Raw genomic sequence first — 27,952 nt, forward strand, 5'->3', positions numbered from 1 at the left:
GATTAGCTGATTTCAAATTGGCTGAGATTTACACGGAAATGGAAGGTCTGGGAAAGAGGAATGAAAAAGAGATACTTACAGGGGACACACTTGGGTGTGCAAGAAAAAACAAAAGATGTAGGGCGGTGCAGAACCTACACCCAAGCTCTGACAGGTGGAGTTATTACAAGGCCAGCTGTTCAGCAGCCATGTGATGACCTCCAAAGAAACGCTGTAAATTTCCTTCACTCTAAACAGATACAGCTCAACACTACCCGTAACTTCAGATCTGATGTGGATGGCGAGACGACCTTGTATTTTGATGGGAGTGCTTTTGGAAACACAGGTACAGCAGGTATTAAGGTGTAATTCGAAATAGAAATGGTATCAGTTGGGCTTTTAGTGGGCTGATTGGAATTGCCTCATCAACAAAGGCAGAAGCCTTGGCAGCTCTAACCGGCATCAGGATTGCAAAAGACATGGGTTTACGAAGTCTTACCATTAAAGGAGATTCAGCCAACACCATTAGCTGTCTTTCTAGTCCTGACAGTGGGCCTTGGGCCTTAGCTCACTACCTAGCTGAAGCGAAAGACATTCTTGCTTCTTTAAGTGGCCAGGTGGTCTGGATTTCAAGGGAGCTAAACTCTGAAGCCGATAGTGTAGCTAAATCTGGTGTTCACAGGGATTTTCTCTTTAGTGATAGCTCTATGCCTTTGTAATTTTTTGAGAGTTTTATCTGTCGTGTACATTGCCTCATGTACCTTTTGAATAAAGTTAACATTTTTCTCAAAAAAAAAAACCTTAAACACTCTTGGGCCTAATGCTAGACCTAGGGGTGGCCATGAGATGAGCTCTTCACGAGCTGCTCTAGCTCGGCTTGGCTCGGCTCGGCTCGGTTTCAGCCGAGCTCTAGCCCAATTTATAGGCTCAATTAATAAATGAGCGGAGGTCGAGCCTAATAGATCTCGGCTTGTGAGCCGAGCTCGAATATATATATATATATATATATATATGTTTATATATGTATATGTATATGTATATATATGTATATATAAATTATAGAAAATAATATATATATATAATAAAAATATTATAATTCTTAATTTTTTAAATATCAAATAAAAAATATTTTATATATATAATTTTTTATTTTTACAAAACATTTTTTTTCTCAAGTTGAGTTCGAGTCAAGCCGAGCTCGAGCCTTGTAGTACTTTGGCGAGTTGAGCTCGAGCCTGGTACTATTTGGCTCGGCTCAGCTCAACTCGAATCCACCCTGCCTAGACCGAATGGGCCAGAACTGGTTATACTAGATGGATGCCTGATAGAAGAACTGTTGGTCTTAAAGGCATGCTTGAATGGGCCCAAATCTTTAGAAACTGTGGCCAGGTGGATTTTGAAACTGGGTGGCCAAAGCCTGTTTTAAAGGCATTGTCAATATGGGCCTGCCATTGGGCTCAAATTCTTAGAAAATAAGGCTGGGCATAGTTTGAAACAGGGTGGGGTATTTGAAGTAGAGAGAACACACGATCATTTAAGTGAGCATGTGAATAGGGGAGAGATGGTAGATCATTTCTCAGGGCTATCATCTTCCCAAACAAAACCAGATTTGAAACTGGCCTTCTCAGGGGAAGTTGTGGTGGAGAAACTTGCCTGGAGACTGAGGTTAGTCTCTTATTCCACAACTTCAGATCATAGAAATCCTAGATAAGAACGAAGGGAAGCAGAAGAAGATGATTATGAATCAGATTGGGTAAACTGCAAAGAAAAAAAGGAGAAAGAGGAAGCTTATCATGCGGAATCTAGCATTGACAGTGTAGAGAATAGTTTGAAGAAGAGTTTCCTGTCCGCGGCAAAACTTGGGGCAAATTTATTGTTTAGAGATGAGCCACTGACTCAAATTGAGAAATCTTTGGAACCTTGGAAAAGCTTGGGTTTGGAAGGTGATCCTCAGGGTGTGGTGAACACAGTGACTAAAGTTAGAGGAGAACCTGTACTGAGTTTTTAGAACAAGGATAGGGTGTCCGTAGTACGAGTAAATCTTCTCCCCTCTCGGATGGCAAAGCTATAGATACCCCCACTGTGGACGGGGTGTCTTAAAAAGTTGTGGAATTAGGAGTTCAAAAGCTGATAATTGAAGGAAGAGACTCTATGATGTTTCAGAAATGAGATAAAAAAGTTTAGAAGTCTTTCAAAGGATATGCAGTTACTGTTCCTTTGGACCCCAAGGATGACTAACAGTCTTGCAGATCAATTAGCAAAACAAGGGGTTAACTGAGAGCAGTGTTTTTGGGCCCAGTTGTTATTATTAAAAGGAAAAGTCACTTGTTTTGTTTCTTGGTTCAGTTGTAGGGGGGTAGTCGAGGCTGCTCATGTGTTGTACTCTTACTTTTTTCCTTAATTAATAAAATCTATGTTTTTTACTGATAAAAAATTTTATACACATTCAAATACTAAATTGAAGAAAATTATCAATTCACCTACGTGGTTCAGTGGTCAAATGAGACAATGGTCTTTGTAGACATGAGTGCTAGGGTTCAAATCTTCTCATCCTCAAAGCATTTTGGGATTTATTTTAGAGCACTGATTCTTTAGTCTGAGAACAGAATCATGTTTGGTAGACCCTGCTTTTTTAAATCAATTTGTAAATAGAAAAACTCAAACCATCTCAGAATTACACGTACAAGTACCTATCATAACTCATTGTCCACTAAGAACGAGGTTTGCAATCCATTTTTTTCCCATAAAAAAATATCAAGCCTAGACATTACCCTTATTTAATGATCAAAATAAACCAGTAAGAATATAGCCCAACAGGTTACTACGAGACAGCAACCACATGTAGTGATTGCTAATAATTGGATCCTTCTCTGTGATTGGTCGGGATATGGTTCATTTGGAGGAATGATGGGTTCTTCACTGGGGATGTACTGATCAACCCATGTAAAATCATTTTCATGTGCCTACAAAATAAGTATTTAATTCAAATAACATTAATTGATCAATTAGAATGATGAAAGAAATGCATGAATACAAAACATGAGCTTACCACCACAGACGGGCATTTGTAAAACCAACGGCCATAATTCTATTCAGTCCTGTCCATAAATAGTTGCATCCTCCCTTTTGACAGGAACAGATTGGTCTGTCAATTTTTCCTTGCATATCTTGAAGATGTATATACATGCACACAGATGAACCCAAATTTCAATGAAATGTCACAAATTCGAGTAAAAAAAAAGGTCAAATGTCAAAAAAGTGAACAGTCCATCTGCCACATTGCTAATTGATTTGCTATTTCAAAAAAAAAAAATCAAATGTCACTCAAATGTCAGTTCCCAAAATCACAAACATATTAATCAAAATAACAAATAGACAGGCTGGTATTATATTTGTTCATATCCATGTGCTATCGCTAGTTGATTTGCAATATTACACCGAACTTCTGTCATATTTTGCACATGTCTATCTGCCACGTTGACATCACCATTGCGATTAATCCCCCCATTGTCATTGTTGTCGTTGTCGTCCTCCTCCTCGTCCTCCTCTACTACATGATTTTCATTAGCAAACACATTAGATAAGTCATCATAATAATTCTCTCTCCTTATTTCATCCCTTAAAAATTGTGCAAAGCACAACAAGCAATCACGACACAACATTGTTTCCTAGTTGAATATGAGGGTATTTGGTACAAAATGGGGAACCTTGCCCCTTCAAAACCCCAAAACATTGTTTTATTACATTGCATATGCAACTAATTGAATTTTCCCTTTCTCCTCTGAATGGTGGTAAGAAACTGGGAAAACTGGCTTAACCAGAGTCCACAAGATAATATTTTCATGTTTGCAAACAAACCCATATTAAATGCTTGAATCCCAAACGTAATGTAATAAGTTCTCAAATAGCATTCAACTTGCTAGGCGATGTCAATGGGAAGTCAACACCTAGCCAGTGTAAAGCCTTGTAGAACACTCTTGCATCATTTGTAGATCCCTTCCATCCAACATACACAAATGTAAAGCACATATTGAAGCTACATTCACATAACATTCTGTGTGGTTGCTATTTTTTTACCATGATAAGGGAGTTGCCTATTTGCGGGAACACATGCACTTATATGGATGCCATCAAGTGCACCAACGCAGTCCTAAAAAAGTACAATACATTCCCTAGTTAGAGATACTAGTGCATGTTCAGAAAAGAAACTAGTCGAAACTCGTGCGATGCACGTGATTTTTTAACTGAATTGTAAATTAGAGTTAATGGGATTTTAAAGAGCTCTAGATACTTATAAACACCTTACCGCAAAGCAGTGTTTTAAAAGTGCAAGGCACAGGGGTCAATTTGTGCCTGAGGTGCAAGGTGAGGCGTGCACCTTTTTTTGAAGCAAGGCCCAAAAGTAAAAAAATGTCAGAAAAATACAAAAACCAAAAAAATTAAAAAAAAGCAAACATATTAAAAATATTAAACATAATATTAATAAAAATATTAAACTTAAATTTTAAAATAAATGCTTTAAAAAACCTATTATATTAAATTAAAACACATAAACATAACATGTAAAGAATATTCAAATGTGAATTTAAAAATAAAATCAAATATATAAAACACTTTCAAGCATGTAAAACCGACAATCTCTTTTTTTCCTCAATTGCATTACTTAAAGTAGTTAATGTGATGTAAAACATATTACATTCCTGATTTTATGAGCCGCCTTTGTGCCACACCCCTCGAGGCAAGCCCAAACAAGTCCATGTTAGGGTCTTAAATTCTTAGTTCTCACACAAAATAATGATTTTATAATTTTAATTGCTTTCGCTCACTCACCGAAGCTCTGGGAACCTCTATTTGGTAATGTTGCTCATTCATTCGTCTTACTAAAATATCTTCTTAAAAAGCAATTAAAATTATAAAATCATTATTTTGTGTGAGAACTAAGAATTTAAGACCCTAACATGGATTTGTTGGGCTTGCCTTCAGGGGTGTGGCATGGGGGTCTAGGGGCAGAGCCCCTAGCCTAGTCGTTAGGGTAAACAAAGCAAAAAGCGCACGCACACCTGGGCTGAGGTGCAAGGCGCATCAGGCGCATTCCTAGGCACACTAGGTGTATGTCTTTTGAAAGGGCGGCGCCTAGGACCTTGGCGAGGCACCTACCCTAATTATCCCCTTGCTTGTGCGCCTAGGCACGCCTTTTGAATTAATGCCAAAAAATTTCATCATGGATATCCCCCGTTTAACCCTTAATCAACTAAGATTTTAATTTGGGCTATCTCATTGGCCAAGTTGTTCATTTCTCAAATGCCCTTGATCTTACCATTTATGGACCAATCAAACCCCACCAAATGATCCAAGAGACCAATACCTCTAAAAACCCCATTGTTAGCACCTAATTTTTACTCAATTTGCCATTGAAACCCCAATTTACCCCAAACACCCAATCAGACTGTTCTGATCCTTCTGAAGTACCTAAAAAATCCTCGAACACCATCATCAGACCTAGGACCTCCTAAAATATCTACCCTGAAATTTTAACCCAAGATTCCTCTCTGTTTATCCTTTTATCAAACCAAGATTCCCTTTCGAATTCTCTTGTTAGCTTGAAGCACCCACAACCCAAATCTCCTTGATCCTAACACCTTTAAATCAATTAGACCATACAATTGCGCCCTCGACACACCATAAACATCTACCCATAAATTTTTAACCTAAAATTCCCCCATTTTCCCCATCATCGAACAAATATTCCATTTTAGATGCCCTCGTTGACCCAAATTCCCATGATTTTGGCCCTGCAAAATTAATCAAATGTTTCCATAGGATCCTAGACACCCTAAAAACCCTACCCACAAAAATTCAGCCCAAAATACCTTTGTTTGCCCCTCCATTACACCAAGATTCCATTTGAAAGCTTTGCATTGACTAGATCAAGTCCTTTTCGGATCTGCCCAAACTCGGCATAATTGGGCCAATCTGACCCTACCAATCAACCCATAATGCTCAAAAACACCACACTACCAAATTTCAAAAAAAAAATTCCCTCATTTTCCCCTCCATCACACCAAGATTCTGTTTCAAAGTTGATATATTAACCTAATCATTACTCTAGATCTGTCTAATCTGTGCCTATTTAGGCCAATTTGACCCCACCAATTGATTCAAAATGCCTAAAAACCCCACTGTCAAATTTCAGTAAAAAATGACCTTGTTTGCCCTACATATAAAAAGATTCTATTTTGGCCAATTTCATTGGTCCGTACATGTAAAACCACTGTATATACTCAAATCCATCTCCACCCTTCATTTTTTAACCCAAAATACCCACCATTAGATTAGAATTTTGTTTTGGCCTCCTTAAATCTGAATTGACTAAAATACCCCCAAGCTTACCAAAATACCTAAAATAAATAAGTAAATAAATAAATACATACCATAATTAATTACAGTATTTTTTAATGATATTTTTGTTATAAATTATGGTAAATATTTAATTAATAAACAGTAATTATGAAAACACTTTTAGTTGATTAATTAATGGTATTTTGATATAATTAATTAGTAATTCATTAATTAACAGTATTTTTATTATCTATGGTATTTATTTAATTATTTAACAGTATTAAATGTATTTTTAGTAACAATATTTTTATTAATTATGGTATTTAATTAAATAAATATCGTAATTAACTAATAAATACTATTAATTAATGTATTTCTAATACTGTTAATTAATTAATTAAATAAATAATTATAGAAATATTGTAAAATAATGTTAGTTAGTATTGATAATTAATTAAATAAATTAAATAGTTCATTATGAGAGGGAGAAGGGAGTGATGAGGTGTTTTCATGAGGGAGCAAAAGAAAGGCTAAAATGAAGAGTGTTTGAGAGTTCTCGATTGGGGTAAGGGAGAAAGCTCAGGCCATGAATATATAATAAATATAGATTAAGATTTTAAAATTATTATTAATAAATACGAATTTTCTGAAAGTTATTTTCTAGAATTATTAATTGATATAAGTTAAATAATGTTTTTATTATTAGTACATTAATATTTGCACTTATTATTTACTCTATTTTTAATATCTATTAAAAACGTTTTTTGATAGTTATTACCTATTTTTGTTATTTGAAAGCTTCAATACCTCTAAATTATTTAATCTATTTTTCATTATTTCAATAATATTTAAAAAAATTTAAATTATTTATATTTTATATTCTTATTATCAAATATTATTAAATCTATTATAATTATTTTTGTGTTTTTGATAAGATTTTTAAGGTTTTTAAATAATTTCTTTATTTAATCTATTTTATTTTATTTTATATAATATTTAAATATGATTTATTTATTAATTTTTTAATATCTAAAATATTTAAGATTAGTTATTTACAATATTATTCATCTATTTCAATAATATCATTATTTAGTTATTTCAATATTACTTATTTATTGAATTTCATAATCCATAAAATTATATGTTACATGATGTGGCATATATATATTGAGAGTTCTCCGTTGGGGTAATGGAGAAAGCTCAGGCCATGATGTGGCATCATTCTACTTTAGCGTGTATGTATATATATATTGAAGCACATCAAACATGCAGATTCATCTAATCGTTACCTTAAAGTGAGAATAGTATCTTGGGTTTGATGCAATCTTGATGGGAGTATCGAAAGAGGAAGGTGGTGAGATGATATCATGTGCTAGAACTACAATTGCCTTCAAAACTATTTTTAAGTGGCAAGGTGCCAACCAGCTGGTTGCCTGGTTGGTAAGGTCTCCTGCTGGTCATAGCAGGGACTTGGGATCGAATCCTGCCTGCACCTGGGTTGGGGGATGGGATATCCCCCGTTGTATAGCCAAAAAGAAATAAAAAAAACTGTTTTTAAGTGTCGACATATTGTCTCACTTGAATGCTGCCAAAGCTCGGCAGTCATCCTATTTGAGATATTTTGACACATGATGGTCAAGAATATTCCCTTTTGTTCATCGACATTAACAAGCGTTGAATCTTTCAACAATTCTTTTCCCTAAGAGTCATACATAAATTTCTAAAGACATGGATTTCCATTCTAAAAGCACCTTTACATCTCTAACCTCTCATTGTGTCCTTGAAGTACGTCATGGAGGTACCTTGCTTTGTTGTCAGAATCAAAACGTTTTGGCTCCTTTACCAAAAAATCTTGACATAGATCATTCCAATCATCACCAGTTCCATTACCATCATTTGCATGGGTTAGATTCATATTGACCTGTAGTAGTCACAAGTCTATTCAATATCAAATGGAAACAAGAATTAAAAGAATTTTTACCACAACTGGACAGACAGTGACCAAAGCAATTCAACACCATAGGGACGAGTTTGTTTTAACTGACAATAGTGCCAAAGTAAGTTGCTCAAAATAACTACTAGTTTTAACATCACAAATAAAGAGTGAATCTGACTTGTTCATTCATCACTGTCATCATCATCTAACAACCAACTCCTCCTTTCCTTAGATGTTTTAATAAACAATTCCCTCCAGCTACACTCATGCAATAGGCTTGCTATCTTCCAATACTTCTTCTTTGTAGTACCTTCCATCTCATTTAAGATATCTACAACATTCTCAACTGAATAAGGATCAACATCCATCGTAGAAGTACAGCTTGGCTCAGCAACTGTTTGGGATTTAGAACGCTCTGTGATTGCCTCGTGTGCATCAATAAAAAGTTTACTGCCCGAATCACTATGCTTCCTACTTTTTGATGCACTTGTTTGTCTAGAATTATGAGGCAACCCTTTGGCGAATATCACCCTTCCTAGGTAGGCTTGCATTCAAATCCTCAGGATGAGTCAATGGAACATTCTCATCATCACAATTCCCATTAGATGATTCACCTTCAGTAATGGCATGCACTTTATCATTGGTGTCATCTCTTTGTAGGTTGGAATAAGCTTCCTCACCAGCTGCAGTAGTATCTCCATATATCATATTCAACTCTGGCCATGATGGACACCCCTGATGACGAAAGGTCTTTGCACTCACATTGTCTTGAAATCCACATTTACATTTAGCCTCGTGATAAAATTTCACTATATGTATAAATATTTAAATGAAGATCACAATACAGTAAATCAACCTACCTTTATATATACATCCCAAACCTCATCATCTGCTGTAACTGTTTTTGTAATATAATTGTATCCAAATCCAGTTTGAGTCAACAGCTTACTGAAATCCCTCCACACTGACCTTAGCTTGTTGAACTTGTTCTTATATTGGACATCCGTGTAGTCATTTCTAGTCTGTTTGTAAAACTCTTTCTTTATCTCAGTTCATCCAGTCTTGTTAAATGTGGTTGTAACTCTATTTCCTTTTACTTGTGCAGCTATCAACTGAATAAAGATTTTCTCATCCCGGGGTGTCCATCTAGCAATATGCTTATATCCATATGCTTTTCCCTTTGCTTATCCATATTATGAGATGTCCCCACCTGCTTATCTTTTTGAGAGGAAGCCACACACTTATCCTTTTGATATAGGATGTCATCTGTAAGCTGCCATAATTACAAATTCAAATTTAGGTACACTGTAGGTTGTATCCTTTTCTAGTTTCTAGAAACACATATTTATATACTTTATATGAAATGTATACATAGAAATAAACATGCACATCATACTCAGTCCTACATAGATGGTTCTCATAGTCATACTTAGACGGTTTTCACAATTCAATAAAAAAGTTGTTCAGGTACTACAGTCTATAGGTTCAAAAAGTATGTATTAGATATGAGTTCAGCTCCTTGAGGTAGTTTTAGAAAGGTATTATTGCTCATGTGCTGTTCTATGTCTCATATATTTACATGATGAGCGATAAGCCTAAGTATACATTTAAATAAGAACAGTTACATATTATAAAGATATAATAAGGTTTTGTAAGATATAGATTGGAATTGTGAAGGTATAGTTGTTTAGGGACAGTGAAGGCAAGATCATTGGTCTATATTCAGGCCCAACTGGAATAGGGGACTGACTCCCTAAGGGCTGAGGTTATGGTTGTCATGGAACTATGGAAGGATAGCAAAAGGCAAAAGATCTGGTTGTAGAGGGTTGTATCGGAGGCGGTAAGAAATCAGGAATTTTTTCAGTAGTAAGAAACATGACATTATCATTCATAAGCAAGAGACTTTGATACCAAGTAACAATCAAGATAGATATTTCATATTAAACTTTTGTTTTTGAGAAAAGGTAATGTATGATTCATAAAACTGAATTTTGATGGTTGTAGCTTAAGGAATCCTGGGCCTTCTGGGAATGGGGGAGTTTTCAGGAATGAGGCTGGGATTATTAATGCCATGTTCTCTGGCCCTATTGGAGAGGGTCACTCTCTTAGGGCTGAGATTTTAGCAGCTCTGGAAGGAATCAAAAGAGCAAGAGAATTAAACATTCAGTGCTTGGTCATTGAAGGGGACTCGGAGGTGGTAATTAGGTGGTTGAAGGAAGACAGCAATGGTGTGTGGAGCTACAGAAATGAAAAGAAAAAATTTAAATGGCTGAGTAGGGATACTGAGGTGAAGTACAGCTGGGTGCAGAGAAGTGCTAATTCCATGGCTGATGGGTTAGCCAAGCAAGGGGTGCTTCAGGACTCTTTGTTTTGGGCTATATTTTAGCTTTCTTTCTTGTTCTCTGTTGTGGGGGAGCTAGGATATTTTACCTCCCCTTTCTTGTACTTAAAAAGTTTCACAATTTTTATAATCTAATAAAGCATTCTGTTATTGATAAAAAAAAGGTAATGTATGATTGTATTAATAAAAGGTCCTCAAAAAAGTATAATCAGAAATACTGTCTCTAACATCAGTATGTATAGAAATCCAACTTCTCAAAACTTCTATTGCCAAGTTAATGACCTCAGCTTCAGTAGAAGATTTTATTTTTTCAAATATCCTATTGTTCCTTTCTGAACACACAGCCCACAAAACTGCCGAAGGGATGGAAGACCAGCATAACTTTCCTTTCTTAGACAGCCCCTGAATATGCCATTCCTCTAACAGAGCTCTAACTGAGGCTGGCATGCACCGACTTAGATTCAGGGATTTGAAGAAGTGAGACCAAATTGTGCAGTACTAAACTTGCAGTGAAGGAAGAGATGCCCGGAGGATTCTACTGGAACATTGCAAAAACAGCACCTCCAATCTGACAAGTTAAGACCTTTTTTCAGCAGCATTTTTAGGACAGACACCTCTCCAGAGTCCAGAGCGACCATCCATACAAAAAACATGACTTATGGAGAAGCCAAATTCCCCCAAATGGCCTGACTGGGAAATGGGACTTTGGGCCTCCCCACTAGAAAATTGTACAAAAATGATATCTGTATAATTTGGATAGAGAACTTAATATCATTGACATCTGAAAGAAGAACAATCATGTCATAACCATGATGGCACCTGATGGGTTCAGGCATGGCTGGAGGTTAGGCAGCTTGAAGAACTAGCTGGACTGTGTGCTACTTGTTCAAGTAGAAAGCATAGATTCCTCCTTTGTTAGTCCAAATTATGATTTCAAGGGTCTATGTATGACTAAATGAGAAATAAACTATGCAAGGATTCAAGTTAAATCCTTTTTACCATTTTTTATTTGTACCAAAATTTAGGACCCACCATGAATGTCTCTCAAGTCCCAATCAGATTGAGTTTTAGCCATCTGGTTGTGCATTATGTGTAATATGCTTTTCAACTTAAAATCAAGCTCTTTCTCACATCTCACCTAGTTAAATACAAAATAAAAAAAGCTAGTTATTGTCTAATGATCATTCTACTTTGGCTCACCTAATCTTCTAGGTAGGACCCATCCATTGGTGGATCCTGATGTTCATCTGAATACTGGAAACCATTCCAGTAAAGCATCAAAGATATCACAACTGTGCATCAAAGATTTACTGTCAAATGTTCAAATTTGACTCAGATCAAATATGGATAATACCCATAATAAAATTAAACTAAAAAGAGCTAGAAAAAGAACTATATGTGAGGACGGGAGGGGAAATTGATAGTGTCGATTGGTTCTTACAAGGATAAATCTAAAATTTATCACAAAAATTTTTGATTACTACGAAATAGGGGCTGCATAGATTTATTACTCAAAAAATATCTTTGAAAAAGTTTAAAGTTTATCACAAAAATCAAACAAAAAGATAAATATGAAACAGGGGCTGCATTACAAAAAAGCACCCATTTATTCATTGGTGTATCACAAAAAAATGAATAAAAAATACTCATAAGAAACAGGCTTTTTTATATCGATTTGAAGACATTTTGTCCATCAGTTTATCACAAAAAATCAAACAAAAACATCCCAAAAAAAATGACTGCACATATGTGATCTACAGTTCTAGCTGTGTGCAAGTTCAAAAAACAAACAAACAAACACATATCTGTTGGAGGGAGGAAAGAAAGATCTGTCGGTGTATAGCCACACTTGCCTGCACTGATTGGGGAAGAAAGAAAGATCTGTCTGTACTGTTCTCCAAGCACCGGCTGGGGAAGAAAGATTTGTTGGAAAGGATGCATTGTAACATGGAAAATAACAAAAAATGTAAGAGAAGATAGACCGTTGGGATGGATTTTTGAATGTGAAATTAAAAAAGAGAAAAAAAAAGTCTTACTAAGGAACGATGAAGCAGTGGTTGGAATGAGATGGCTGTTGGAGGAGATGGGGCATGGGGGAAGAAGAAAGAAAAAAACGATGGAGGATAGGGGTTTCATCGAGTAAAGCTTATTTATGCTTGAAATGACAGAAATGTCCCCGGTCTCACGTGTGTACATGGCACCTGTTCGTAAATATAAGTAAGACGTAGCAAGAATTGTTTTTTTGTTTTTTTTTTTGCGAGAAACTACGACTCTCAGTTCTCAGAAGTGGAATTTTTTCACTTCTAAGAATTGTGGATATTGGGGCTTCTTCGCTGATAAAAAAAATGCAGATTTTGGGGCGATTTTCATTCTGGTCTCAAATTAGAATTGATGATTTGACCATCCCAAATGTGATTTTTTTGATTGGAAACAGTAACTTCATTAATACAACTTAAGCATAACTTTCCAGGATTAAGTACAACTGTCAACCCCTAAACAGGTGTTGAGCCCCCAGTAATCCCAAATGTGATTCCCATTCTTTGGAATGCAAGAATCGAAAGAATCACTCCACCGGAGTGATGCCAAATGGGGCCTTAATCTGATTATGATGGCATGCTCCTCTGGTTTCAGTAAACTTTGCCTTGTAGAAAGCAGATTTAACAGTACAATTGGTCCAGATAAGTGGAATTTTGCTGATGATCTCTACTTCCCCACCTAAAAATAACTGACTTGAAAGGTTTGATTTTCATGTTTTGCTCTATGGTGATCAGATAAAAAATGTAGGTTCTGTTTATTGGCTTTGGGGATGAGATATGAAAGCCTGGCAATGCTGGGATCTAGGATCCTCCAAAGACACACACACACACACACACACAAATGGTGTGACCATCATTGACATTCTAATAACAACCAAGTTTAACTGATCAAAAAAAAAAAAAACCAAGTTTAAGTAGGTCTCTCCCTGCCAAGCCCAAGATCAATGGTAATCCAGCTCTGCATTCCAGAAGCCTTTTCTGGTAAATTAGAGTCCTTTCATCACCAGAGCCTAAAGAGATTCTTTCTTGTGGAGTAAAATCCAGCCAGTTTTTGCTAATAGGGTTTTGTCAAAATAGTGAAGGGACCTAGGTTGAAAGCCACCCATATATTTCTCATTGCAGAATTCCCCCATTTGATCAGTTGATTTTCTGGGAGTGTTTTTTGAAGGATAGAAGAAAGAATTTTATTAAAAAGAAAAAGATTACAAGGCATTGGATGTCAAGGAGACACCTTGACATCCCAGGTTGAGATACAGCTAGACAATCTGAATTTCTTCATTACATGGTTGTATTTCTAGAATACCCCAAAAGTTCTCTATCAATTCCTCCCTTCTAACTTGATCAAACTCCGGCATAACCAGCACCCAGTCTGAAACCAATGAACTCATGACAGAAACTATTAGTTCCAAACTTTTTGCTTTGTTTTCGAATACTCTTCTATTCCTTTCAGCCCACAGTGACCACCAAACTGCAAAACGAATACAGCTCCACTCAATTCTGGCTTTCTTTCTGCCACTAATTTTCAACCATCTAGAGAAAATCTCAGCAGGAGATGATGGCTGGAAGACAGACTTGCCAAAAAGGAAGGAGTAGAAATTCCAGATGAAATTTGCCACTTTGCACGAATAAAATAGATGGAACACTGTCTCCTCATCCATTTTGCACAAATAGCAGAAACTTGGAAGGAAAGCACTCTTTTCTTCAAGTGATCTGTGGTTAGAATGCTGTCAAGGGCAACCATCCATGCAAATGCCTCCACTCTTGGTGGTACTGGGTTCCCCCACACTCCTTTCAGGCTAGCAGAAACCTGATTGTTTCTTACCAACGCCGAGTAAAAGGATTTTACAGAAAACCTGCCATCCTTACACTCTTTCCACCAAAGACCATCCTCTGAAGTTGGAGAGACATTGGACTGTTCTAGCTTTTTCAGCAGCTGAAATGAGTTCCCTTCAAGACTGTGTTCCATCCTTACACTCTTTCCACCAAGTGATTTTCTGGGAGTTTCCTTCAAGACAAGAAGAGATCTCCCAGATCTCCCAGAAAATCACTTGGTGGAAAGAGTGTAAGGATGAACCAGTGTCCAGACTGGGAACTTCCTCTCCTTCAGGTCTTAACTGGAAACTTGGTTCTAGAAGGCCTTAGGGTGAATGCACTGCACTGACTAACCTGCTGCTTTGTTGGAAACTACTTTTTCTGGACTGGCTCTCCTGATGGTATCTTCACATGTTCCACTTTTTTCAAGCTTTTAGCCCTACCTAGTTCCCAAGGGTGACTTCCCAGTGAAAGAAATTTGGAGTAAGCCTACCCACTAAAAATTCAATCCTTCTACTAGGAAATCTTCCTTGGAAAGGTTAATACTTGTGATATTCTGCAGAGAAGAAGGCTGTCTCTTTGCCTCTCTCCTCATATGTGCTTCCTTTTAGGGATAATGGAGAATCCTTATCCCATTTATTTATCTCTTGTTCCTTTGTTTCTTGTATTTGGGAGTCCTGCTCTCTTTTTGGCTACAGGTGAGTCCCTCCTCAAGAGGTGGTGGACATTTTTAACCCAAATTTCTTGAGGCAGCTAAAGAAAAGGGGAAGATTAGTTTGGAAAGCAACAAAGGAAGCAGTTGTTTGTGATTTGATAATAGAGAGACAACAGAATATTCAACGGAAAGAGTAGAACTGTGGGGGAAGTAATCGAGGCCATTAAAATAAAGGTTGCACTTTGGATTAAAACTTTGGAGTGCTTTCAGAACTTCAAAACTATTGATATCCTAAGGGCATGGAAGATAGTAGCACTCTAGAGAAAAAGAAAAAATATGATTGGAGTGGAAAATCCCACAAGGCAGCACAGTAAAGTTGAACTTTGATGGAACTTTTTAGGCAACCCAGGTATGGCAGGAATGGATTGGGTTGCAAGAGAACTAAGTGCTGATTTAAAGTGGGTAAGGTGTGCAAATGGGTTAGCTGATTCCCTTGCTAAACAAGGAGTGGAAAGGCAACAGTTGTTTTGGGCTTCTATGTAACCTAGCTAACTTACTTGGGATGACTTTATGGTCATCAAACTGTACTGTTACCTCTCCTATAATTGATTATTTCAATAAGTCTTTGCTTATCGGGAAAAGAAGACAAGAAGAGATATCCTACCATTCTGTTTATTTTATCACTTATGCCATTTTCAGTAAGAAGTGGATCATTATATACACCGAAGATGGCTTAGCAACTGACTTCACTAATGCTTAATGGCCTCCTTTCCATCCTGATATTTTGTTCAATGTAGTTTCCGGGAGATTTGTAATGACTTCCTTTTTATCATGGATCCACATTTTTTTTCTTTTTTTTTTTTTGCATTTTGTCATAATTATTCTATCTTGTTTCTCTTTTCTCTAATAGAAATTATCTGTTATTTATTAAAAGATTACTTTGCACTTGCTTGATGATTACATGTCCTCTTTTTATATATTTCCTAATGAATCCGATACTTCAGGAAAATGCAATAAAGGTGCATGGTAAACGGTGCGATGAGAACAGTTACCTTGGGAAAATTTCAAAACTAGGGCTTGCACCTATACTTTGGTGTATAATCCTTGTGTTACTAATAACCTTTATCCGTTCAGTCATCACGGGTATGTTTCTCTGGCCCTTCTGTTTAAAAATTATACCATGTTATTTGTTAGATGACAGTATATTTATTTCTGTTGTTTGATTCTTTGGCTGCAGCATCAAATCTGCCAGAGTTAACAGTTGCATTTGCGCTTTTTTCCTGGTTGGGAGTTTTACTTGCATCTGCTGGCCTAGTAATGTTTTATAGGTGTAGCAGGTATGCTATTTGTTCCTTTTCTTGATATGGAAGTTTACAGATTAAATTAATTGAAGAAACATAATTGCCAGAAAATAGTATAGTCTCTTGTCTTTATTTATTTATTTCCTATTATTTTATTTTTAATTATGATAGATTAGAAATGCATTATTTAAAGGCAGTAATGGTTTTCAAAGAAAATCTTATTTTTTATCAATAATTAAAAAATTCATTAAAATTATAAACAAGAATAACAGAGAATACAGAAAACAAAGGAGAGAAAACTCCTTATCACCAAAATCAAATTTTTTACAACTGACCCCAAAACATTTGAGTCCTCTCAACCCATTGTTTTGCCATAGGGTCAGCCATGTTGTTAGCCATTCTTTGCACCCATTGAGTTTTAACTTCCATTCCTTAGTTATCAACTTGAAACTTTTTTAACTCATTTTTGTATACCCACAGATCATTCCCCTTGTTTAGTGGTTAATTGATCACCAGCTTTGAATCTCCTTCGATAATCAGTTTGTCCACAATTCAACTCCTTTGCTTTAGTTGCTCCTAAAATTGCCAATACTTTAGCCTTCAAGGAATTATCAATACCTATGAACCCGAGAACAAAGCGTGCACATTCTCTACTTAATTTCAGAACACACCCCGTACACTTGTAGGGCCTGGGTTTCCTCTACTGCTTCCATCGAAGTTGAGTTTAATGTACCCAACATCCGGTGGAATCCAAGAATAGACCTGGATTTCAAGGCTAAAGGGCCACTTCCTCATAACATAATCTGCTGAGAATTCCAAGGATGAATCCATGGATTTTAACCAGTGAACCACCCTGATTCTTGCATTCCCCTCCTCCCATAGTGTCCAAATTACTGCATCTCTTAGGCGTGTCCACTTGATTTTACCTTTCTTCTTTGCCCAAGCAAATTAAGAGGGACAAACAAGTTTGCTATGCTGAAGAATTATCTTTAATAATGTAAATTGTCTCTTCTAGCAATATGAACTGGAAAAACATTTGTATTTTAGATGATAAGAAGTGTCTTTGCATTTTTAGGTGAAATTATTAGAAGGGAAAATATACCAAGCCTAAGAATGAATTTTCCAATTAAAGATCAAATTTGAATTTGGATGGATATCTTTGCTTAGACAAAAGGATATATACTGCCCAAAAATTTCTAAATAAAAAAGGCCATTATCCAATGTTGGCACTTGCTATCTGGAGTCTTGGGAGAGGTGGACTGGATACAGACCTAACCTTCGGTATTTTTTTTTTGTGCAGTGTTTTCCTTCAGACTTGAACCCACATTCTCATGCTTGCCAACTGAAGATTTTACCATTGCACCAAATAATGACCCTTAACCCTAGCTACCCAGAAATTTCTGAATAGTAAGAAGTGCTAAAATAACAACTATAGAATCATTAGTATTATAATAAGGGTAGGGGATTGGAATAGGCATTATCATGTTCATGAGACAATATGAGACAAAATGAAAAGATGTCATTTTGTTTGGCCACATGATGAATGGTAATGGGGCATGGTGGGACTGGATTTTGCATGCCCCATCCCTGATCCCAAACACAAAAACCCCGCCCTGTACCCCAACAAGGCTAGAAATCTCAACCCCATCCTCGTCCCTTCAAGAAATGGGGATCCCCAAATTTGCTCTTCCCCCACTAGTAATTCCTACATGCAAATCTATATATTTTATTTTTTTGAAACCTACCTAGATATCTCAACAAATGATATAATGAGAAAATGGGAGGAAGTGGTTCAATTGGGCACAGATAACGAAATTACAAGGATGGATTGGAAACCCCCGGAGCCAAATAAATTCAAGCTGAATTTTGATGGTAGCTCCCTTGGAAACCCTGGGAGAGCAGGAATAGGGGGAGTATTTCAAAATCATCTTGGAGAAATTGTAGCTATGTACTCAGGACCAATTGGGAATGGAGACTCAGTTCAGGCTGGGACAATGGCACTCCTACATGATCTGAAACTAGCAGTACTTGTAGAAGCTAGAAATTTGGAAGTAGGAGGGGACTTACTATTGGCCATTTCTTGGGCTAAGCAAGTAAATTCAGCTCCATGGAAATACAGATTTGCTTTTAGGGAGATAGACAATCTTGCTAAGGGTTTTAACTCTACATTTGGGTGGGTTAAAGGGACAGCTAATGGATTGTCAGATGCCCTGGCAAAACCGGGGGTTGAAAGACCTACTATTTTTTGGGCAAAATTGTAGCTGGCTGCATTACAACAGTGGGATGCTGTTCTATGTAATCTGGGACTTTTGTAATCTTATACTCTGGAATGCAGAGTAACTAAAGAATCTGTAACCTGCTTTCATTTATTAATTAAATAAATAAATTCATTGCTGATAAAAAAATCATGGAGTTTCATTGCACGCAAAGTTGACTTACCTTAATATGGCATATTTATTTTGAGGATGCTTGATCTTTGGATGCCAAGTCAAACAAAATTAGTTTGTTTTAGTTTTCATTACCATTTGAGTCCACGATGCCCTCACCTGAAATGGAGTTGCCTTCAGTTGTTAAGAAGATTTGGATGAGTTTATTTCATGAAATCCTGAGGTGACCTCGTTTTTAACCTTTCCTTGACTATTAATATTTGTAGATTAGAGTTGAATATGTGATTTCACATGCAATGGAAAAACACAATGAAATCTTTTCATTCCAACGAATTTAGAAAATCTTCAGCATGCTCTTGCAGATTATATTTCAAGTTAATTGTTTGTTTTGACATGCACAGGTTTTTATTTCTAGTTTTTTATAAAACAAAAAGAAAAAAAATACTTACATGGTAATTATCAAAAAAGAAAAACTTACATGGTTTAGTATGCAGTTTCTATGAAACAGCCCACACTAAGGACAAATTTGGAGGGAAGTGAGATGGATATAGCAATACCTCCTCCTACTACACATTGAAGGGTGGGGTTTAGTGAGCTTCTTGGTTTTCTTCCTTTGAAGAGGAAATTTCTACAGAGTGAAAATTAGTATCAGTATGGAGATGCCAAAGTTCAGAGAAAAGTCCATTTCCTTGAAAAGTTTAAAATGTCTAAATGTTTCCACAACATATTTCCATTTCTATGGGTAGCAACATGAAATATTACTAAGATTGATAAAAAAAACATGAAATATTACTAAATTATATCTCAACATATTCCTTAGTGCATTAGAATCTTTGATGTTTTTTTCTAAGGAAGTTTTACTTCGTTAATTATCAATGTAAGGTTTTTAATTTTCATGTGCATAGGTATCATCCAAATAATTTATTTTAACATGATCCTTCTCTCCAAAAAAAGGAGGGAAGTGGAGAGGTTAATCTTTGGTATTGAGGGAGATCTAGAGTTTAGTGGGAGGGAAGAAAGAAGAAAGGTCTCAAAGTAGGGAGGCTGTGGTAACAAAGGAGGTCAACATACTTATATCTATGAAAATGATTAGTTGGAATGTGAAGGGGTTGGGGAGTGCAAGAAAAGTAGGGTGATAAAGGATATATTTAAGAGAGAAAAGCTTGACATTGTGTTGTTGCAAGAAACAAAACTAACAGAGTTGGATAGACGGGTTAGAAGTTTTTGGGGACCAAGAGGAGTAAGTTGGCCCTTTTCTCCCTCATGGGGAACTTCAAGGGGAATTGTCACATTATGGAAGGATGTTGAGGTGGAACCAATGGAGGAACTGATAGGTAGATTCTGTCTCTTTAAAGTATAAGAATGTGGAGGATGGGTTTGCTTGGGTTTTATCTAATCTGCATGGTCCTAATAACTATAGAGAAAGGAATGAAATGTGGGAGGAATTGTATGTAGTCTAGGTGATGTAGGACCAGCTCAGTTCTAGTCCTTAGAGAATGTTGAATGGTCTTCTTGATCAGAGTTTTATGGCTGTTGATGGCTGTAATGGCTTCTTGAAGGAATAAGTGAGAAAATAGGGAGAGAAAGAAGAGGGATAATACTTGGAATCACTCACAGGGTGCCTAAAATCACTCTAAGTCATGGGAATCACTCTCCATAGCTAGCATAAGTTGAAGGAAACTTGATAAACTTCATTGCTCTTTGTGTAAAATGTCCATACATATTTATAGACTCTAAATTCATAATAATCCTACATAATGGTCCTAGGAGTCAAATTGTTCCTCCGTAATCCTACTAGATCCCAAACTAAGCTGTCATATCCTATTTTAATTCAAAGAAGACTCAATAACTCTAATCCTACTTATGCAATGCCTTTGGAATATTAAACATAAACAAACTATACCTAGACAAATTAAATCAATGGAACCACAAATATTGCAAAATGACAAAAATACCCCTACTGTCCTAAAATACACAAATACATAAAATTTCATAAAATTCCAACTTTGACTCTTCATCTCCTACATCACTAGGGTTTATGAGATGGTTCTTGGTGTCTGGGTGGGAACTTTAATGTAATTAGATTCTCTAATGAAACTAGTAACCCCCAACAGTCAATCACTAATAGCATCAAGAAGTTCAATGATTTTATAGAAGTCTATGAACTAAAGAATATTCCACAGTTGCAAACTTGATACACTTTGTCCAATTTTTAGGTTAACCTACTTTGCTCGTAATTGGAGAGGCCTTTGTTGAACTTAGGTCGGGAGAGTCATTGGGAATATTTGGTATCTACCTTTTCCTAGGGTCACATCTGATCATTGTCTCATTAGGCTTGGCTCAGAATCCTTTTTGGGTGGACCTAAACTATTTAGGTTTGAGAATATGTGGTTGACACACATGGACTTTATGCGCAAAGGAATGGTGGGATGAAGAGCTAAGGGGGGTTAAAATGGAAGGGGGTTAGATTTTTGCAAAGACTTAGGTCCAAAATAAAGGAATGGGATAAGGACCATTTTGGGAGATTAGATGAACAAAACGTTAGCTTGTCCCAGATTGAGGAGTTGAATGAGGAGTCTCAAAGAAACATGAATAAGCAAGATAGAGACTTGAGAAGGTAGCTGAAAAAGGAGTGGGAAGTTATTTTTAGAGAGATCTGTTGGAGGTAGAAATCAAGACATAAGTGGATTAAGGAAGGCGATGAGAACATCGAATTTTTCTATGATCTGCATAATGGAAGGAGAAATTTTGCAGCCAAGTTGGAGCCACATATAATTTCAAGTGGGACCCACCTATTAATTTTCTATTAAAAGAGAAATTTTCAACTAGGACCAACCTATTGTTTTATCTCAAAGGAGGAAAGTTAAAGTGGGGCCCACCTACTACCTTTTCTCTCTTAAAAGAGGAAATTTCAAGTGGGACCCACTTATAATTTCAAGTGCTGCCTCCAATTATTTTTCTCTAAAAAGAGGAAAGTTCAAGTGGGACCCACTAATATATTATTTTCAACATTTATTAATTATACATTAAATAGCTTTTATTTTATTCAGTAGGACCCAGTTGCAATTTTTTGGTTTTTTGAGTTTAATAGTGCCACATCAGCATTTTCTATTATTTTATTCATTATTTAATGGATTGTGAACGGTGTCACTAACACCGTGCATTTTTGGGTTAACGGTGGCCTTTTCAACTTAGTCTGAGGTCTTAATTGGGCCCTTGGATTTAAAGGGCAAAAGTGACCTTTTTGCAAAGTAGAGGGATTGTCAGAACTGAAAACCCATAACTAATAAACTTCATGTTTGAAATGAATATTGAGCTAGCTCAAAGTGGTATTTATGTAAGTTAGGCGGACAATTACATTGTTATTCCACATATTTGCAGTATTGTCACCAATTTATGTTAATACAATCTCTTGTACTCCACATAGTGAGGGTGGGCCTTGGTGCAATGGTTGGGTTGCTTCATTGCAACCTGGGTGATCAAGGTTCAAATCTTGGAAACAACATCGTTGTATGACCTGGGGTTAGGCAGCGAACATCTGTTCCTCCCCAAATCCTGCATTGGGGAATATGTTGATTCTAGTAAAATTTTGTGTCACCACCTATGGAAATGGAAATATGTCATGGAAATACTAGGGAAGTTAGGGACATTTTAGAGGGAGTAGGTGACTCTTTTCTATTTGTTTTTAACCACTTCTATGGCAAAGTTCGCAGCTAGCGTCCCTCCAAGGGATGTTTGTTTCAACATGAATCTTTAAGTTAATAAATTCTTTATTGGTTAAAAAAACATTTTTTGAGTCTTCAGTATAGATGGCTCTTCTTATTTTCTTTATGAAATACTTTTAGTTATATAAAATATAGTCAATATTTTAATATTTTAAACTCTTATGAAAGACTAAACAATATAAGAGTTTAATAATAAACAATATAATAACATAAGAAGCATGTTCATATTTAAATAATTTTTTATGTTAAATAAAACATAATGAAATAATATTTACAACTAAATATAAAAAAAAGTTTATCATCATCATCATCATCATCATCATTGTTGTTGTTGTCATTGTCATCATGTAAGCCTTGACCCAACCATATGGGATTGGCTATATGAATCCTGTTTCACCATTCCATTCTCTTCAGTGCCATACCCATTGTTAAAGAGTTCTTAAAAATGAATGCAGAAAGATTAGTAAATGGGTGGGAAATAGGTAGGGATGGAGTGTTAGTTACCCATCTTCAATTTGTAGATGATTTAATAATTTTTTGTGAAGGGGGAGACCTTGAGAAGGTGAGAAATCTTAAGATGTTGGTGAAAAGATTTGAAAGAATATCCAATTTAAGAGTTAAACTTGAAAAGAGTAGTGTAGCAGGGGTAAAGTTGGAGAGTAGAGAGGTGGGGGCTATTGCAGAGTGCTTAGAGTGTCTATATCTTCCTGGCCAATGGCCTACTTGGGACTTCCTTTAGGGGTAAACGCTAGGGAGAGTAGTTTTCGGTGTCCGGTTGTAGAGATGTTTGAAAAGAAATTGGCAGCAGGGAAGAAGATTTACATCTCCTTGGGGGGAAGAATCACATTGATTAGAGCCACCCTTGCTAACTTACCAACCTATTTTCCATGTCTTCAGGATTCCTTCTAGGGAAGCCATGAGGCTGGAAAAATTGATGAGAGACTTTCTTTGGGAACCAGGAGAAAGTAGGAAAGACCATCTTTTAAAGTGGGAGGTGGTGTGTAGAAGCAAAGGAGAGGGAGGGTTGGGTATAGGAAATGTTGCAAAAGAATTCGACTTTATTGAGAGAGTGGTTGTGGAGATGGCCATTAGAGAGAGAGAGAGAGAGTATGGCATGATGTGGAAGGGATTCTTGAAACTGATTTTAATGGAAGCAGCCAAGGTAATCAGGTCCATAAGGGATGGGAGGGGTTCTAAGTAATGAAAGTGGAGAGAGAGAGAGTATGGCATGACGTGGGAGGGGTTCTTGAAACTGATTTTGATGGAAGCAGCCAAGGTAATCAGGTCCATAAGAGATAGGAAGGGTTCTAAGGAATGAAAGTGGAAATGTGACTTTAAGGCAATCCAGGTCCATCACGGTGGATTAGGAGATCTGCAAACAACATGGCTGATGGTTTAGCTAAACAAGGAATTCAGAGACAATCAATGTTCTGGGCTGTTTTATAAATAGTAGGATAGTTTTCTTTTGTGCTTCTTGCTTCTGTCCACAACTTCTTGTTGTATTTGCCTTTTAATCTAAAGTATTATTTTTTGTGTTGCTGATAAAAAAAAAAGTGGAAATGTGGCTCTTTTATACTAGTTGCCCGTCAAGGGGTGCAACCGTACAACTTGCAGTACAATCAGGAGTGCAACATCTACTAACCAAGCCAAGGGAAAATAGGGAACAATTGTATTGGGCATATTTGTAATCTGTTGTTGATTTGCTTGTTTGGGGATGTAACTGCTTGTGCCTCTCCATGGGATATTTGTATCCATTATCATCCTTATTTTAATAAAATTCTCATCATTTATCAAAAAAAGAGTGCTTAAATCTTTTTTTTTTTTTTTTATAAGTAGTGCTTAAATCATTTCTTACTACTTCAACCCTTGTCCTTTTCAGTCTACCTTTAGCTATTCTAGCCCCTCTAACTAGTAACGGATCACTTCTTCTTACAGGTGCAGTAGATGGTCTTTGCTGCACATGAAAAACCATCTTGGTCTACCTTCTCTCATTTTGTCATCTATTGGAGGCTTGGAGCTAATCCTAAGTTCCTTTTTTTTTTTGATAAGTAAATAATTTTTTTTTTAACTCAGTTTCGAACTGATACAAACAACCCATAGAGAGGCTGTTAGGAACCTGCCTAACACAGGGCTCTTTGAGGGAGCCAACCTCCTGAATTTGAGGGATAGGGGAGAGGGAGAAAAGAGAGAGAGAGAGCTCCTGCTTTTGACTAACTGTTTTTATTTCTCCTGTTTTTTACTGTTTATATTGTTTTATGGGGCTCCTTTTCTTACATTATTTAATTCCTTTGTGTTAAAACCATTGCATGTGGACGGTCAGTTAGCTGAGCTGTTGTGCTGATGTGGCCTTCTCTTGTAAAATTGACTAACTGTTCTCTGTTGTTCTGTTTCAACGGTCTTAACAATCCTTCCCTCCTTTAGAGAGACCTTGTCCTCAAGGTCTAGTGTGGGAAAATTTGTTTGCAGATTCAAGTAAGATTCCCAGGTTGCATCCTCTTCTGGATGTTTAGACCAAACAACTAATGCTTCTATAATGACTCTTCCACCACGTTGCACCCATCTGAAATCAATGATGCAGGCTGGCTCAGTCTGCACTTGTTCTTTCATCTGAAAATGTGGGAAGAGTAGCACTTGTAATGACTCCTGGCTTCTGCCCTTTCTTCAGTAAGGAGATATGAAATACAGGATGTAACTTTGATGTTGCAGGGAGGCCCAGTTTGTATGCCACAGATCCTATCCTCTCAAGGATTTTAAATGGTCCAAAATAGCGCGGGCTGAGTTTGTTCCACTGTCAGCTTGCTACTAAAATCTGTCTGAAGGGATGTAATTTGAGAAACACCCAATCACCGACTTCATATTGGACATTCTTGTGATGTTTATCATAAGTGCGCTTCATCCATTGTTGTGCTTGCAAGAGATGATTTCTCAGCTCCTTTAACACCTCATTTTGCTGTATCAATTGTTCTTCTAAGGCTGCTACTGTAGTGGTCCCTTTTTCATAAGGAAGTAGAGGGGGAGGGTCCTGACCATATAGAGCTCTGAAGGGCGTCGTCCCGGTAGCACTATGGAAAGTGGTGTTGTACCACCACTCAGCCCAGTGGATCCACTTCACCCATTGTCTTGGTTGATCTCCCGCGAAGCATCTAAGATATGTTTCAAAACTCTTGTTAACCGCCTCTGTCTGTTCCATCAGATTGGGGGTGGTAAGTAGTTGATTTGAAGAGTTTAACCCCATGCAGACGAAAAAGCTCAGCCTAGAAACGACTCATAAAAATAGGGTCCCTGTTGGATACATTTGAGTTGGGGAGCCCATGAAGGCGCACAATTTCCCAAAGGAACAATTCAGCAATTGTGACTGCTGTGAATTGGTGTGATAAAGGTAGAAATTGACTGTATTTCGTCAATCTATCAACCACCACAAGAATAACTGTTTTGCTCGTGGAAATGGGCAATACCGTGATGAAATCCATTGATATATCATCCCAAACTTAGGTTGGGATTGGGAGTGGTTGCAAGAGGCCTGCTGGTGTTGTAGTAGCTGTCTTTTTTTGTTGACATACTGCACACTCGGCTATGAAGTTTTGGATGGAGGTACACATTCCTTTCCAATGGAATTGTGTGGCGATGCGTTTCTGCATCTGTAGAATGCTTAAGTGACCACCTATAGGCGAGGCATGAAATAATTCAAGGAGCTTCCTGAGATGTGTAGAATCTACTGGGGTTTCCAGGTGTCCCTTGAAGAAGAGTAGATCATCCTTGACGGTATACCCAGGGTGCTGTGATGGATTTGCCAATACCTGGGCCTTTAATTGCTGTAACTCTGTATGGGAGTGGACTTCCTTTCGAAGCTGATCCATGAGTGGAGATGTTGGGGATGACACGAGTAGCTGAAATGATTGTGGGTGCCGTGAGAGGGCATCAGCCACCCGGTTAGCAGCCCCCACTTTGTACTTAATTGTGTAGTCGTTCCCCAATAATTTGGACATCCACCATTGTTGTTCTGGTGGTAGGACGACTTATTCTAACAAGAACTTCAAACTTTGATGGTCGGTCCGAATTATGAATTGTCTACCGAGCAAGTAGGATTGCCAACTCTGCACTGCTAAGACCACTGATATTAATTCTCATTCATAAACTGATTTGGCCCACTTTTGTGATGTCAAGGACTTGCTGAAAAAGGCTAATGGTCGGCCTTCTTGCATGAGGACAGCCCCAACACCATGACCGGAGGCCTCACATTCAATGATGAAGTCTTTTGGTGAAATCGGGCAGTGCTAATGTTGGGCTTGGCCTGACCAGTGAAAGGCATGTTGTTTCAGTAATTGGGTCAAAGGGGGCAGCTGTTAAGCCGTAGCCTTTGATGAAGCGGCGATAATAACCTGTCAGGCCCAAAAAGGTCTTCAATTCGTTCACATTTTTGGGTTGCGGCCAGTCCAATATACTAGAGATTTTATCTGGGTTTGCTGCTACAGTTCTGTTTTCTACGACATGTCCTAGGTAATATACTTGGGTTTGTCCAAAGGAGCACTTGGACTCTTTAGCGAACAACTGATGGGGCTTAAGTGTTGCGAGGGTGAACTGTAGATGGTTCAGATGTTCCTCCCAGTTGGGGCTATAGACCAATATGTTTTCAAAGAAAACAAGAATGAATTACGTAAACATGGCCGGAATATGTCGTTCATTAAGGCTTGAAATGTTGCTGGAGTGTTGGTCAACCCAAATGGCATGACCAAGAACCCATAGTGGCCATCATGTGTCCTGAAAGCTGTTTTGTGAACATCCTCCATATGTACCCTTATCTGGTGATACCTAGCCCATAAATCTAATTTTGAAAGTATGGTGGCCCAACTAAGTTCATCAAGCAATTCATCAATGACCGGTATTGGGAATCGGTCCTTAATGGTGATATTGTAAAGGGCCCTATAATCAATACAAAATCGCCAAGTCCCATCCTTCTTTTTAGGTAATAACACTAGCGAGGAGAATCGGATATGGTCGGGCTGTATTATTCTTTTCTCAAGCATATCTTAAACTTGCTTATCGATTTCAAATTTTTTAAAATAAGGGTATCGGTAAGGTCTTACATTGGTTGGGGCGGCTCTTGGCATGAGAGGAATGCGATGGTCATGCTCTCGGATTAGTGGAAGCTCTTGGGGTTCTTTGAACACGCTGTCATATTGTTGGAGTTGTTCTAGGCGGCTGTGGTAGTCTCTAGGCCCATTTGAGCTGTTCTTAGCCATGGATGGGCTGGCCCAATTCGAGTCCATGTGCATGAATATGGGCTGATCCGGATCTCCCATTTGCTTTGTTAATGTTGCAAGACTGATGGGCCTTTGACCCTTGCACGTTTTCCCTTGTAGATGGACTGTAGAGTTCCCCGACATGAAGTCCATGGTGAGCCGAGCCCAGTCATAGATCACGGGGCCTAATTGTCTTTACCA

At 37.3% G+C, this 27,952-nt stretch overlaps 1 protein-coding gene across 1 annotated transcript in view; it reads left to right on the plus strand.

Moving 5' to 3' along the window:
- LOC148843081 (protein S-acyltransferase 24-like) overlaps positions 1 to 27,952 on the plus strand; it is a 68,937-nt gene that overhangs the window by 13,482 nt on the left and 27,503 nt on the right. The window contains exons 6-7 of the mRNA XM_088957952.1: positions 16,103 to 16,241; positions 16,336 to 16,435. Coding sequence (XP_088814078.1) covers positions 16,103 to 16,241; positions 16,336 to 16,435 — 239 coding nt within the window. The remainder of the gene's footprint in view (positions 1 to 16,102; positions 16,242 to 16,335; positions 16,436 to 27,952) is intronic.

This window comes from Nelumbo lutea, chromosome 8, assembly GCF_056320005.1.
Source record: "Nelumbo lutea isolate HS-2025 chromosome 8, American lotus-T2T, whole genome shotgun sequence".
NCBI lineage: Eukaryota > Viridiplantae > Streptophyta > Magnoliopsida > Proteales > Nelumbonaceae > Nelumbo > Nelumbo lutea.